The 16,229-nt window shown below is 42.2% G+C and overlaps 1 protein-coding gene across 1 annotated transcript in view; it reads left to right on the top strand.

Annotated features, from left to right (window-relative positions):
• Positions 1-16,229, top strand: part of Col6a6 (collagen type VI alpha 6 chain) — a 156,636-nt gene that overhangs the window by 40,294 nt on the left and 100,113 nt on the right. Inside the window, exons 2-4 of the mRNA XM_087905507.1 lie at positions 10,031-10,128; positions 13,002-13,598; positions 15,043-15,663. Of these exons, the coding sequence (XP_087761633.1) occupies positions 10,062-10,128; positions 13,002-13,598; positions 15,043-15,663 (1,285 nt within the window). The 5' untranslated portion in view covers positions 10,031-10,061. The remainder of the gene's footprint in view (positions 1-10,030; positions 10,129-13,001; positions 13,599-15,042; positions 15,664-16,229) is intronic.

The raw sequence follows: 16,229 nt of genomic DNA, 5'->3' as shown, positions 1-16,229 counted from the left end.
GGTTGGTGAAGATCTTTTCTTTTCCCATTCAGTAGGGTGCCTTTTTGTCTTATTCACTGTGTCCTTTGCTTTATAGAAGTTTCCCAGTTTCAGAAGGTTCCATTTATTGATTGTTGCCCTCAGTATCTGTGCTACTGGTGTTATATTTAGGAAGTGGTCTCCTGTGCCCCTGTATTCCAGGCTACTTTCCACTTCTTCTATGAGGTTCAGTGTGGCTGGATTTATATTGAAGTCTTCAATCCATTTGGACTTGAGTTTTGTGCATGGGGATAGATATGGATCTATTTTCATTCTTCTACATGTTGACATCCAATTATGCTAGAACCATTTGTTGAAGATGCTTTCTTTTTTCCTTTGTATAATTTTAACTTCTTTGTCAAAAATCGGGTGTTCATAGGTATGTGGATCAATATCCAGGTCTTTGATCCAATTCCATTGGTCCACCTGTCTGCTTTTATGCTGTTTTTATTACTGTAGCTCTATAGTAGAGCTTGATGTCAGGGATGGTGATGCCTCCAGAAGTTCCTTGATTGTACAGGATTGCTTTGGCTATCCTACTTTTGTTTGTTTGTTTGTTTGTTTTTCCATATGAAGTTGAGTATTGTTCTTTCGAGGTCTGTGAAGAATTGTGTTGGGATTTTGATGGGGATTTCACTGAATCTGTAGATTGCTTTTGGTAGGATTGTCACTTTTATTATGTTGATCCCAACTATCCAAGTTTATAAACATTATTTACAACCAACCCAATACTATCACTTTCAGATAGCATTGCACTACATCATGAGTAATGAAATACCTTATAAAAGCCTAATTCCTTTCTATACCCATTCTAACATTCCATCATCCATTTTTCAGTGATGTAGGCATAACTGTCATCTGTTAGAGCAATTCTCCAGGGCTGCTGCTTTCTGTTTCCCTTATATATACATATATATAGATATAGATAGATAGATAGATAGATAGATAGATAGATAGATAGATAGATAGATAGATAAGAACTATGCTAGTTACCTGCTGTCCTAAGAAATTCAAAAACTCCTTTAGTATTTCTTTTCTTTTTTTAGATTTATTTATTTATTGTGTGTATAGTATTCTGCCTACATGCATGCTTGCAGGCCAGAAGAAGGTACCAGATTTCATTACGGATGGTTGTAAACTACCATGTGGTTGCTGGGAATTAAACTCAGGACCTTTAGACGAGCAGGCAGTGCTCTTAACCACTGAGCCATCTCTCCAGCCCCTAGTATTTCTTCAAAGCAGAAACTGACAGCTAACCCCTTACCACTAACAACAAATTTCTTCACTTCTTGTCTGAGAAACTTTTTTGCCTTTTGATTTATAGAGAAATGATTGCTAATGAACTTAGCACACCGTCGTCGTCCAAGGCTAGCCATCCTGTGTGCACAGAGGAGAAAATGTCCTGAATGCATTAACCACAGCCCTCGAGTTGCACATTGAATGTCTAGACTTGCCCATTTGACTGAGGTTTTCCTGTTCCTCACCCCCACCCCTCTGCTCCCCTCATCAGCATCTTCTCCTCCCTTCCTTTTTTTTTTTTTTTTTTTTTTTTTAGATTCCTCCTGTAAATGAGACCATGTAGTGTTTTTCTTTCTGGTTCTGGCTTCTCTCTCCTAATGTAGACAAAGTCTTCCCACACTCCCCTTCTTAAAGGATAACTAATATTCTTCTATATAGCATTATATATAATCCCCCACACTTAAAAAAGCATCCATCCATTGACAGCTTAAGTTGTCTCTGTATCCGGAACTATTTTGAATAACGCTGCAGTGGGCACGAGAGGAAAGATATCATGGCCCGGTGGTGATCTCACTCCCTTGGGTGTATTCCCCAAAAGGCATCTCTGGGGTTCTATGTTTAGCTTCCTTAGGCATCCCTGCCCTGCCTTCCACAGCGGCTGTGCCCATGCAGGTTCCCACCTGCTGGGAGCCATGCAGCCTAGTCTCAGTTCAGCATCTGACTACCTGTCCAGCGGGTTTCACAGGGCAAGGCATCTGTGGAAATGGACTCTCATTGGCAAGAACCTGTAGTCCACGGGACGGCACAGGAATTTGCAAAATTCATGCAGCTCGCAGGCTCTTTTCTCTCTCATGATATTGCTGATTTTTTTGGGTGGTTTTTGGTTTTATTTTGTCAGTCACACATGCAACAGCTGTAATTTTCTCTGGAAATTCTGTTCTTTTCAAATATTTTCCCCTAGGAATCAACAGGGGGCTAATGGTTCTCAGATCTCTTATCTGGAATTACTAGCTACAACTCCTAACCCTGGGAGAGCTAGTTAGGTACATCTGAGAAAACAACACTTGGAACATTGACCATGTCTCACAGGGCTGCAGACACAGAGCAGGGCAAAGGCCTCAGGAACGGACATGGTGGCCACTGTTGAGAGTGCATTCCCTGGACACCAAGCATAGAATCATTGGTAGGATCTGGGCTGCTCCAAGAGGGTGGAGAGATGAGCTTTACCATACTCAGGAGCTTATATCCGTGGGAGAAGTGCGGTATGGTGGGATGAGAAGAGAGCGCCTTGTCAAAGTCTGCCTTTACCGAGAGACGGAGACGTGGGACCCTCTGTAGAAAAGGAAACTGTAGAACTTATTTGTAGCAGACATGAAATAATTGTCTGGGTTTGAATACTGTTGTCCTTAGAGCATTGTGCCCATGTCTATTACTTTTTAACTTTGGAACTTCGAGTAGCTGTCAGCTTACATAAGCACTGTGAGAGCGGGATGAGTCTGGCTCAATATTTAGTTAAACCTGCAAAAATGCTGAACTCTAAGTCTAGAATAAGGTTATGCAAGGGGTGGGAAGGCGAACTGGGAATGCATGAAGGGAAACAATGGGGTCTTTCATAATCTCTATCTATCCCTTAAATTGTGATGTACTTAAAGTCAAAAATAGAAACCAGTAATAAAGCTGTTCATGTAACCCTGGTAAGAGAAACTCGGTTTAAGTAGAAATAAAGCTGGCCTGAGTATTCAGGGCCACTTGAGTGTAACCCACTTGGTGGTCAGAAGTTTTCCTTGTGCCGATGCCCCTTCCTTGCTTCAGGGCCTGAACCCGAGCAGAGGCTGGACCCTGGCACCCACCAACAGTGTTTATGGTTTCTTTGGTTACCCAACACTTATCTCTTGTTTTGGTAACAGTCACCCTAACAGGCATGAGAAGACATCTCTTCGAGTTTTGATTTGGATTTTCCCCCACATACCTGATGACCATTCTTATCATCTGGAGAAATTTCTACCCAGTACCTGGGTTCTTTTGACCTGTTTTTTAATCAGGTTGCCCACTCTGCCGTTACCATCAGTCTTCAGGCTCTCAGAGAGTGAATTGTGAGTTCTTTATTTTATATTAATCCCTTACAGATATATAGCTGACAAACGCTTCCTCCCCATCTGAAAGCTGCCTTTGTGTTCTGCCGGCTGCTGCTTTGGTTTGATGTATTCCAGTGAATTTGTTTTTGCTTTTGAAGGCTGAACTTTGATGTGACAGCTAAATGCCAAGGCCAGGGCCACTGTCAGAATGCCCCTGCCCCATCCAGCTTTGTGGTTTCAGGTCTGCTAGTTAGATGCACCAATTTGATTGATTTCTGTGTGTAGCGTGAGTAAAAGGTCCAGTTTCCTTGTTTACAATGTGGATGCCCCATTTTCCCCAAACCATTTATTAGAGAGTAGATCCTTTTCTTGTTCTGTCTTTTTGGTGCATTCTCCTTCATGTTTTTGTGGGGAGAAAGGGTTTTAAAGAGATGAGGCAATTTTTCTGCCTCACCTTCCCACAGTATTGGAATTATAGGTATGAGCCATTATGCCCTGTTATTTTCTTCCTTTTTTGGTGTATATAAATTATATGTATGTATGTATGTATGTATGTATATTCTTGAAAGAGCAATTTATGAGTGCATGCGTGCATGGCGTATGCACACATGTATGTGTGGATGCAGCAGAGGCCAAATGAGGACATTGGGTACCCTACTCTCTTACCCTCCACAAGTTCCTTTGAGACAGGGTCTCTCACTGAGCCTGAAGCTATGGTGGTGACAAGTAAGCCTCAAAAATGATCCCAATTCTTGTGTCTTTGCCCATACCTCATACCAGAATTGCAGACACATGGGTGGCCATGACTGGCCAGGATAATAGTCATGTGTGTAGCCACAGGTGGCCATGTCTATTTTGTTTATTTGTTTGGTACTGGGGTTTAAACTCAGATCATCATGTTTGTGTGTCAAGACTGTTCATACACTGAGCCACCTCTCTGGTCCCCTTCGTTTTTGAAGGACAACTTTGTAGGATGGAGCATCTTCTCAACTCGAGATATTTTACTGTCTCTCTTCTTGCTTTCATGGTGTACTGGATAATTTTATGTCAAACTGACATAAGCTAGAGTCATCTGAGAGGAGGGAGCCTCAACTGAAAAAATGCGTCCATAAGATCAGGCTGTAAGGCATTTTTTTAAATTAGTGATTGATGGGGGAGGGTCTTGCCTGCTGTGGCTGGTACCACCTCTAGGCTGGTGGCCCTGGGTTCTAGAAATAAAGCAGGCTGAGCGAGTTAGGGGGAACAAGCCAGTAAGCAACACTCCTCCCTGGTCTCTGCTTCAGCTCCTGCCTCCAGGATCCTGCCTTGCTTCAGTTCCTGTCCTGACTTCCTTTGCTGATTACCTGTGATGGGGAAGCATAAGCCGAATAAACCCTTTCCTCCCCAAATTGTTTTGGTTGTGGTATTTTATCCCAGCAATAGTAACCCTAACTAAGACCTATGGTTTGTAAGAAAGTTACATGTGTGTTTTAATCTCTGATGGAGGAGGGTTATCTGTCTATTGTGTTATTTTCATTGGTCAATAAAGAGACTGCCTTGGCCCTTTGATAGGACAGAAAATTAGGTAGGCGGAGAAAACAGAACAGAATGCCGGGAAGAGGGCTATGAGGCAGACGCCATGGAGCCAGCCACCAGGTCAGACATGCTGAATCTTTCCCGGTAAGCCACCACCTCGTGGTGCTACAGATTATTAGAAATGGGTTAATATCAAGATATGAGAGTTAGTCAGTAACTAACTCTCTAGAGATAATGGGCCAGGCAGTGCTTAAATGAATACAATTTGTGTATTGTTATTTCTGGGACTAAGCTAGCCGTGCGGGAGCCGGGTGAGGTGAAAAGTAGGCCTGCCCGCAGCTCCCTTCTACAAATCTCTCCTCCTCTATGGGTGAAAAAAAAATTACCCCTTAGGCTTTTTTCAAGATAATCGTCTTTATCTTTGATTTTCCAGATGTTTGAGAATTAGCGTTCTAGTGTGCCATGCGCATTCACTCTGCTTGCTGTGTTCCCAGTTCTTTCTGTGCCCCCTGTTTAACATCTGTCACTAACCTGGGGACACCTAACCATTTCTTTAAATATTTTTCTGTTCTTCATTCTTTTGGAATCTTTGTTTCCCCTCTGTAATCAGGCAGTTCTTGGGCCTTTTCTTCTCCTTCCTCCTCTTTCTCCTGTTCCTCCTCCTCTTCCTCCTTGTTTTGGTTTTTCAGTTTGGGAGGTTTCTGCTGAGATAACTGTATGCTTGGAGGTTCTTTCTTCTCTCGGGACTAGTCTAAAAAGCTGGTGCAAGGCATTCTCCCTTTCTGTTACAGTGTGCTGTTTGCCAGCGGAGACACTTCTGGTCCTTCACTGGAAGTGTTTGATGTGTCGCTTGGCCTACTGTCTATTCTTTCAAATTCCTGAGCTAACTCCATCATCTCAATTGTATCTGAGTCTGGTCCAAATGCTTGTTGAGTCTCTTCGAGTTGTAGTTTTGCCCAGTTTATTTTGACCTATAATGTTCTTGGTAGTTGGATATGATACAGGGGTAAAATGAATTTCCGTATATAGTTGTTCAGTAACTTGGTAGTCGTTGGGGAAGGAGGGACGGTCTGTAGTTCTGTGGTTAGCTCTTAGACTTGTAGAGAGCCTGAGCCTCCAGATGTCTAATTTACCCATAATCCTCAGTCCTACCTCTACAGGCCCTTACCGTTTTCTGTGTGGACAGCTAACACACTGAAGGCTATAAGGACTGTGGTTGGATATTTCCCTTCCCCCAAATCATTAGACTTGGGAAAATTCCTAACAGATTGGACCTGATTAAATCGTTTCTCTTAAGAGAAGACCTAACAATGAACAAATGTTATTTTCATTGACTAGTCCTCTGAGATTTGTGTTTTCAAAGTCCAACTAAATTTTAAAATTTTTTTTTTTTTTAGTTTACCAATTTCTGATCCGAACATTTTGTGTCCTTGTTTCTCTCGGATTGTGTCTGTGTTTCCAGGTTCTAAGTGGACAATTCTAGCTAGTGGATTTGCATTTTGAAGATTCAGTCCTCTTGTGCTTCATGTAGTTGAGCCCTAAAGGATTTCCCCAAGTTTTTGTTATTGCTGCTGTTGTCTGTCTGTGAGTTAGTTCACTGCAGTACTGCATAGATTAGGCAAACATTCTATCACAGAGCTAGATTTCTAACCTCCTGCTCTTTAATTTACTTTTTGTTTTTTGAGACTGGTTTCTTGTTAAGTAGCCCAGGCTGGCCTCAAACTTACTCCATTGTCTAGGCAGGCTTTGAACTTGGGATCTTCCCACCTCAGTGTCCCAGATAGTTGAGTTTATTGACCTACACTACCAGGTCTGCTGCTATTTTTTTTTCTTTAATGGATTGTAGGGGTTATATAAAAGAATAGTAAACTGGGGGCCTTCTGAACATGAAACTACCATCCCTGTGCTTCCTATTAGGGACCTCTGGAAATGGGGTGGCATTGTGTAGCATCATGTAACAGTTTAGATACGAGCAGAGCCCCAATCACAAAGCTTTGGAGTTTATATTCTTTTTTTCTCTGCCAAACACCTTAACACAGAAAAGTGTTGATTTTACAAAGTGACAAGGTCACCTGATGACTTTGCTCAAGTGTGATGAACTGATAAACCTTTGGGAGATTCTGAAGTGTATGACGTTAACAGGTAACTTGTTTGCGCCTTTGTTTCCTTTATCATCATGGAGGCCATACTCATTCATCTTGTCATGCGCCGGGACTTGTCCTGCAGCGTCTTCACATAGACCTAAGACCCCCTTAGAGCATTTCCTTTTCTTCCATTTGATTTGGCTGGGGGTAAAAGAACGGCTTGAAGGAGGGAAGTTGTGGCACCTCTAAGGGTTAAAGAGTAAACAACCGTTAACTTTTGACACCAAGGCAAAGACCCAATGTTTCTCCCAGTGAAGCAGCTGATAACACTTCTGAAGAAAAAGAAAGCCAACGCTTAGAACTGATACATCCTGCATGTCCCAATTAAGCAGAAATGACATTTATCCTAATGCTGCCAAAGTTGCTTCTACATTCCCCTGGACTCTAAACTATCTTATTTGGTAGATATGGTCTGAATTATGAGTTGGCTCATGTAGGACAGAAGTCTTTCTGTGACTGCTGATTTCCAAAACCTCAAGAGAAGGCTTGACCATGTTCTGAACCCTCTGAGCTCGGAGTCAATGCTCGGGTGACCGAACTAGCGTCTCAGCTGCAGTGTAAATTTCTGCAGTGCATAAATTTTACAAAGACAAGATTTTTTTTAAAACTATTTCATAACATGTAACTTCCAGAAGAGCCACATTAGCCTCTGCTTGCTTGATTCTGAATGGATGTAACACAGCAGAATACAGATTAAAGATACCCACACTTTGGTGTCTATAATGAGAAGCAATCAGCATTAAGACGATACTATGGTAGAATGATGAAGTGTGCCGGGAATCCAAACTTTATGCTAATTACCTTAAGCTTCTCTCATTCTTTCTTCATATGCCTTTAAGGGATCAGATATTTCTGAAATACTCATGAGAAAATCTGATCATCTTTGGTAGCACACCAACCTTTAAATCATGGGCACTTGTCTATGCTTTGATACAATAAAAATAATCTCTGCCTTCCAAGCCTTTTTACTTGGAACTGAAGATAGAGGTGAACCCTTCACCACTGAGCGCCAGCCCAGCCTAGCACAATCCTGCTGCCCAAGCTTGAACTTAAAGACCATTTCCCTTGCTTGTTTTTTATTATAGCCCCCCCTCCACATGCGCTCACACGTGCACTCTCACACACACACACGCACATAGAGTGTTTGTTTATCCTTACACATACTAGTAACTCATATGCAGATGACACTTACTGTGGGCATTCTCTTTTAAGGTATCCTTATCCATTTAAAATGAAAAGATTGGCTTAAAATGACCTCTTAGGAGCCCAGCCCCAGCCCACTCATTTCCACTTGCCTGGTGCTGATGTTTAGCATAGCTTCCAAAGTGTGAAGTGTCTAGACTCCTGCGGAGGATTGGAACTGAGTCTCAAAGAGGAGAAGGTCAAGGGGACGATGGGGCAGGCAGGGAAACAGAGATAGAATTCCTCAGTCTAGAGTCCTTTCACTGAACATGTGAGCTTGGGCGTCACCCTGAAGTGGAATGCGGTGGCCATAACTGGAATGGCGAATATACCTTTGGGTAGCAATTAAGCTGTACGTGGAAAAATTCTTCGAGGCTCAGAAATGGAGCAGCTCACGTTTTATTTACTGGGGAAGTGATTTAAAAAGTCCTCTATGTGCTTATATTGTTTTATAATGTGTTCAATATTCTGTCTAACTCCACAATTGGCATTCCAGGGTGGCTGAAAATGCCTTTTAAGCCAAGTTGAAACTGTGAGCCCCTTGCTCTGTGTGGCTCTAAGCAAATGGGCACAAACTGAGTTCCTCATCCTAAGGAGTGAGCCTTCCCTCTTCCGTCAAAACACAGCTCGTGGTCCTTTTTCTTCTCTCAGATTTAAGAATAAAACACAAATATTGCAATCCCCCTAATTGTCCATCAGTAGATGAATGGATAATGAAAATTAAATATATAAGCTACACTTACATATAGAAATGCTACTGAGATCTACAGAAAAATGAAATCACAAAATTTATAGGAAAATGGATGTACTTAGAACGTGTAATATTAAGCAAGCTCCACAATCTTAGAATAACAATCTCATGCTCTCTTTGTATACAGAATCTGGCCGACGGTGTAGGTGTATGTGTAAACAAATGGATGTGTGGGTGAAGTATACCATGAAGGAAACAAGAAAGGCAAATCTAAGGGCTTCAAGAAGGACTGAACACAGGTTACGGCCACCAGTTATGAACAGATAGCAGGCTAATTGTTTTCTCAGTTCTAACTCTGCATGAGTTTTTGTTTTAGATTGTAGATAAGTGCTTAAAATGTGTGCAATAGCGAAAGAATAAGATCCATTATGAAACTACAAAGCTTCTGTTCCAAAATAGCTGTCTTGAGTTGTATAGTCTTTTGGGGTCTGGTTAATTTTAGTACATGATATTTTTATTTATAACTTTTTAAATATATAAGAAAATCTAAAATTAAAAATGAATATAGGAGAGAGAAATAGCTGGGCTTGGTGGTACATATAATCTCTGGAGACAGAGAAAAGGAGAACTCTGAATTCAAAGCCAGCCTGGTTTACATAGTAAGACGTTGTTTCAAAAATAAAAATATAAATAAATAAATGGCAATCCTGCCAGAACTAAGGAGGGAGTGAGGAAAATAAGGTTTTCAGCCCATACCTAGAATACAAACGGTTTAATATGAAGCACACCTACATGTTCACGTTGGGAGACAGCCTTAAGCAGTTTTAGACCACAGCACAGTGAACTCTGCACTGTCATGGTGGTGAGCAGACAAGGTGCACTGGGCATGTGGGAACGACTAATGGGAACACGGTGCGTCTGGTCACCTGCACTGTCTCTGTTCAGGGTCTCATGTTTCCTCCAGGTCTGAGGACAAGGAAGCACACCTCTCAGGGAGTTGCTACGTTTTCCTCCAAGGCACCTTACAGGTTCGAAGGCCCGTGAACCTTAGCCACCCCTCACCCCTTTCCACACCGAGTTTATTAGCTAATTTTGTCTGCTGTCATCTACGTGAGTCTTGATCCACAAATAACAGTCAAATGATTTTCTGTATCTTTCTTTTTTAGCTTTAATGTTGGGGATTTGTCAGCCTGTAACATGAAAATGCTGCCGATTTTGATCCTGACAATGGCTTGTTTCCATGTTTGTGTGAACCAAGACTCTGGTAAGAAGACATGGAAGTATTTCCTCACATCATTTTGTATATACATATATACCCAATAGTTACTCAATGGGTGGAGGCTGTTTAAGTTAGGGTGTTAGCTTCACATTGCTTGATTTCAATGGCAGTAAGTATGTAGGGGCGAGGTTTTCTTTCTTTCTTTCTTTCTTTTTTTTTTTTTTTTTGGTTACTCATATTTGGAAATCCCCAGCTGCTGATAAAATATATGAAAGCTGTCATCTGTCCTTAACTCAGCCTACTCTAGATCTCTTTGGAAAACTCAAAGTCTTTAATTGCCTTGACTGCAAGTGCTGCTTTGGCTAAATGTGTAGATTCTGCAGCAGCTGTAGTGTCTTGGACTGACCGCTGCTTCTAAAGGCATCCATGTGTTTACCCTGGAAAGAGAGCTCCTAGCAGTTGCTGTCAGTGTTGTGGTCAGGAACTCATGTGAAACAGCCCTGCTTAAGAAGTTGGTGTGTGGGGGCCAGCTCACATCCAGAACCATCTACACTGACTTTCATAACTTTCTCTAGGACTGTGACCATGAAACAAGCTTAGTGGAGATAAGCCAGACTTTGCCACTTAAAATATCATCATCTTAAGCTTTTGAAGAAGAATCCATTTCCACCCCCGCCACACACACACAAATTACGTGACTTAGACATGAAGAAGGACCTGGAACTGTCACTTTGCTAATCAGCCAAATGCCTTTCCCACACAAAATAGAGGAGCTTCTGTGTTGTAAAAGGAGCTGTGGGCTGTGTTCCCACCTGGCTCCCGGCTAGCTTTACACCTGAAATAATTACATGGAAACTGTATTCATTTAAACACTGCCTGGCCCATTAGTTCTAGCCTTTTATTGGCTAACTCTCACATATTGATTCAACCCATTTCTAATAATCTGTATTGCCATTTGACTGTGGCTTACTGGCATGAGTCTAACCAGCGTCCATCTCAGAGAGAAGAGTCATGGCACCTGCCTGACTCTGCTTTCTTTCTCCAGCATTCTGTTCGGTCTAATCCACCTATCTAAGCTGCTGTCCTGTCAAAAGGTTAACAGTTTCTTTATTTGACCAATGAAAGTAACACATAGACAGAAGGCCCTCCTACACCACTTCTGCATGAGTAGAAAGGTCGCTAATGGTCATACAGCAAGCCACCTTCAACAGGGTTCTCTGGACTGCCCTGTCTTCCCTTGGAAGAAGGTCCTGACTGGCCCTATGTTCATTTCCCCCTGAATGTTGCTGGCTGTGTGATAAAGGGTAGAATCTCAGATTGCTGGAAGTGAGGTCACTTAAAGGACTAGAAAGGACCGATTGATTTGGTCAGATATTTACGGATACCGAATGATAGAAGCCAGGGCTAGTTTCCTAACAATGGAAGAAAAAAAGCAAAACTCAAAAACCAGGAACTATTATGACTTGATAGCCATTTCTCTAGTAACCAATTGTGATAAAAATCTTAATGTGAGGAGATAGCCTGGGCATTTGCTAATCAAACCTCCTTATTTTAAAGTAGAGGAGATTGCGGCTCCTGCATAGGGTAGGACTTGATAATGCTCATAGAATTAGCTGATGATAGGCAGGCTTCCCTGCCACTTAATCCAGCTGCACTGCATTTTCTCAGATAACACACACACAAATACACACAGCTTCCCTATCTGCCTTCATGATAAAGTAGTGCAATTCCAGGGACCAGACAAGCAGCCATGGGTAAATTAAACTAGTATGGAATCTATGATTTTCTGTAAAATAAATATTTAGTTCCAGAGACTAGCACAGTGATGGCTACATGCCTGTAATTCTTGGGAGGCTCTGACAGGAAATCAAGATTTCAAAGCCAGTCTGGGATAATGATACTATGTCATTCATGTATATACATACATATATACATGTGTATAATATATATGATACACATAATCTATATGCCATTTATTTGATTTGATTGTAAATTATAATGATAGGACATGATATGTGTGTGTGTGTGTATGTGTGTGTACTATTTATATGTATTCTAAGTCCTATACAACTAGCAAATTGTTAATTGTTCGAAAGGGTTTTTATATTCCAAGATAAGATATGTTTTTAATTGAAACCAAGATTATAGTCTCATTTCTTACCTCAAATTCTTTGCTGACATTAAATTTCGCATATGTGTAAATAAATGTATCAATCATAATGCTCATTCAGTGACTTGCTGAATATATTATAACTAACTTTCCCACAGAGTAAGCTAGTCCTGTGTATTTGTGATGTCGTACACTTCATCAATTCAGCACTTTATAATACAAAATGATGCTTACAAATCAAGCAGGTGAGCTAAGGCATTGGTTAAGTGAGAATCACAATGCAAACTTTAGGTTTCACCGCTCAAACCAATTTGAAGGAATCTGATTTGATGAAAGCTTTCAGTGTGTGTGTGTGTGTGTGTGTGTGTGTGTGTCCATGTGTCTATGTGTGTCTGTGTGTCCATGTGTGTGTGTCCCAATTCTGTAAAAAGAACAGGGGAAATTGCCCATTAAAACAACACCTCTGCCTTTTTATTTTGCTAAATTTACACATTCCCAGTTTGCTAGTTCTTTGCAAAATGATATTTATTGTTGCAAAACTTTGCCATGAGAAGTTGTATAAGGCACTCACACCATGAATTAAACCCCTCTTCTTCCTGAGAAATTGTGGGATGTTGATTTGTTCAGAAAGGTACTGAAACAAAATTCAAAGATGAAACTAAGTTTCTGTTCACACACACACACACACACACACACACACACACACAGAGAGAGAGAGAGAGAGAGAGAGAGAGAGAGAGAGAGAGAGTGTTGGCATTAAATATGGAAAACAATTTCTAAAATTTTTGCTGTGTTTCTGACTTTATAGGTCCCGAGTATGCAGATGTGGTGTTTCTGGTGGACAGCTCAGATCACCTAGGGATGAAGTCCTTCCTTCTTGTGAGAACTTTCCTCACCAAGCTGATCAGCAGTCTCCCCATAGAGGCAGACAAGTACCGTGTGGCCCTGGCCCAGTACAGCGATGCTCTCCACAATGAATTCCAGCTGGGCACCTTCAAGAACAGGAACCCTATGCTGAACCACCTGAAGAAGAACTTCCAATTCATTGGTGGGTCCCTGAAGATAGGGAACGCCCTGCAAGAAGCTCACAGGACCTATTTCTCTGCTCCCACAAATGGAAGAGACAAGAAACTGTTCCCCCCAATCCTGGTGGTGCTGGCTTCATCAGAGTCTGAGGATGATGTGGAAGAGGCTTCGAAGGCCCTGAGGGAAGATGGGGTAAAGATCATCTCAGTGGGGATGCAGAAGGCTTCTGAGGAAAACCTGAAAGCCATGGCCACATCCCAGTTCCATTTCAACCTCAGGATGGTCAGAGACCTCAGTGCATTTGCCCCAAACATGACGCAGATCATCAAGGATGTATCTAAGTATAAGGAAGGAATGGCTGATGACATTATCGTAGAAGGTGGATGTCCTGGTTTCTTTCTGTTGCTGTGATAAAACACTGACTGAAAGCAATGTGGGGGGGGGGCTTATTTTAGTTGACAGGCTTGGGGTCCATTGCGGAGGGATGCCAAGATGGACGTTCAGTCAAGAACTGAAGCAGAGACCATGGAGGGATGCTGCTTGCTAGGCTTGCTCTCTCTCTGACACGCTCATCTCCCTTTCTTATGTACTCCCACTTTCTTAGGGATGGTGCTGCCCACAGTGGGTTGAGCCCTTCTACATTAGTTATAAATCAAGAAAATGCTTCATAGGCATGCTTACAGGCCAATCTGATAGGGGCGGTTGGTCTTCTAAGTGTGTCAAATTGATAACAAAATTTAATCAGGACAGTGGGTTGAGGCTGTATGCATAGGACCAATGTCAAAATGATTTTGAACAAAGCATCAGTGTAGGAGAAGGATTAAAATTCTGTGAATACCCTTTTCCTCCAATGGGTGGCATTTTCCGGTATCGAATAGCTGTATGTTCAAGAAGATCTAGTGATTGTGGCTATTAAAAAAAAAAAAAACTAATAAATCCCACAGGGAAGTTTTCGATGACTTATTTAGCCCCAGACTAGAATTTTAAAATTTTGCAGCACCCTCTCCTTGCCACCTAGATTCCCACTGAGACACCTTCCTGGGTTGTTCTTGCTGTGGTTTTATTGCTGGTTCACTAAAAACAAATTTGCTCCTGGAGAAACCTTCAGCTTCCGGGACCACATAATGAAAAACATGGCAAGGCTAAAACCAGCCTCTGATGATCCAAATCCTGTTCTGAAGCAAAGAACTAAAATGATATGGTCTGCCCCAGTGCCAGGCAGCCTTGTATAGCCAGAGCTGGATCAAGTCTCCTGGTTTCCAGTCAGGTAGCATACACCCCACATTGCCTATTCTGCTGTTTGATTCTGAATTAGCTTCTGAGTTCTTTACAGTCTGTCCTCTTGGTTAAATCAGTTTGAGATGACCTATGGATGATACAGAATGCTTTTTTTGTTGGTGATAACATAAAAATATGAATCTTTACTACTAGTGCCTTTCCCAAATAATTGAAAATGCGAGTGTACCTATTCTCATTTCTTAGACTTGAGCCGTTGAGTATAATGAAGGCGATACTTAAATGTTTTTCATACAATAGCTAGTCTTTATTAAATGATTTTAATGTACCAGTCTCCATGTTAAATATATTATTTCATACCTAGGCCAACTCTCTAAGGTAAACGCTATATCTCATTTTTAAAGCTGGGAGCTTAGATTTAGAGTCAGTCTTTGAACCCTGGTCCCTGTCATCTCAGCCTCACAATCATGTCATGCCTTCTCTAAGTACACAGATGAGTTCTAGTGTATGTTCTGCATGCCCTGTGATGCTCAGAAGTGCCAACCCTCCTGCTATAACTGTACTCCTTCATTCCTTTGCCCACACAGCTTGCCAAGGCCCTTCTGTGGCTGATGTTGTGTTCCTGTTGGACATGGCCCTTAATGGCAGCCAGGAGAACCTTGACCATCTGAAAGCGTTCCTGGAGGAAAGTGTCTCTGCCCTTGACATCAAGGAAAATTGTATGAGGGTTGGTCTGGTGGCCTACAGCAACGAGACGAGGGTGATCAATTCGCTGAGCAAGGGTATCAATAAGACAGAGATCCTGCAGCACATACAGGACCTGTCTCCCCGCACAGGGCAGGCCTACACTGGGGATGCCCTCAGAAAGACCAGGAAGGAAGTCTTCAGTGCACAGAGGGGCAGTCGGAAGAATCAGGGGGTGCCTCAGATTGCCGTCCTGGTGACCCACAGAGCATCAGAGGACAACGTGACCAAGGCAGCTGTCAACCTCCGGCGTGAGGGCGTGACCATCTTTACCATGGGCATAGAGGGGGCCAGCCAAGATCAACTGGAGAAGATTGCATCCCACCCCGCAGAGCAGTTCGCCTCCAAACTGAGCGACTTCTCTGAGCTGGCCACCCACAACCAGACATTCCTGAAGAAGCTGCGGAACCAAATCACACACACGGTCTCTGTCCTCTCAGAGCGGACTGAAACCCTCAAATCTGGTAAAGCCTCACTGAGAGAAGGCCATTCTAGAGGCTTCTTTGTTCTCACCTTCTGTGTGTTGTCTATACAGAAGGGACTTGGGGGCTCTGAGGTGGGTGGGCAAAATGCATTTCTAATTTTAAGTTTAGTTGGATACTAGGAAGTCCAGCTTGGGGGACACTAAAATCTACTGCAGTGTGGACGTGGGGAAGGGAATGTCCTCTTTGGCATGGCTTTAACTGGACTGGTTATTTCACTGTGTCCCGGGTCATCATTTCTTCTCCTCCCCCTTTGCTGACTTGCATTCTTGGGTTGACCAGTTCCCTTATCTTTCCTGTACTGTATTCTTATTTCCTTTCTCTTCCTTTAACCCCAAGGCCAAATTAGAGAATAAAGGGTCAACATGACTTATGTGGAAGACAAATTAAGTAACAATCTATTGCCTGCAAGTTTAGAGAGAGAAGGGACTGTATGTTTACATGTACGTGGTATTTGTTTTATACATATGTACACACATACTAGTGGATGCTATGTAAGTATTTTCATATCTGTGTATATGTAAACATATTTGTATATATTATGCAAG

Source organism: Myodes glareolus, chromosome 4, assembly GCF_982192425.1.
Source record: "Myodes glareolus chromosome 4, mMyoGla1.1, whole genome shotgun sequence".
NCBI lineage: Eukaryota > Metazoa > Chordata > Mammalia > Rodentia > Cricetidae > Myodes > Myodes glareolus.
Note: the sequence above shows the minus strand (reverse complement) of the source record. Positions and strands in the feature narration are given on the sequence as shown.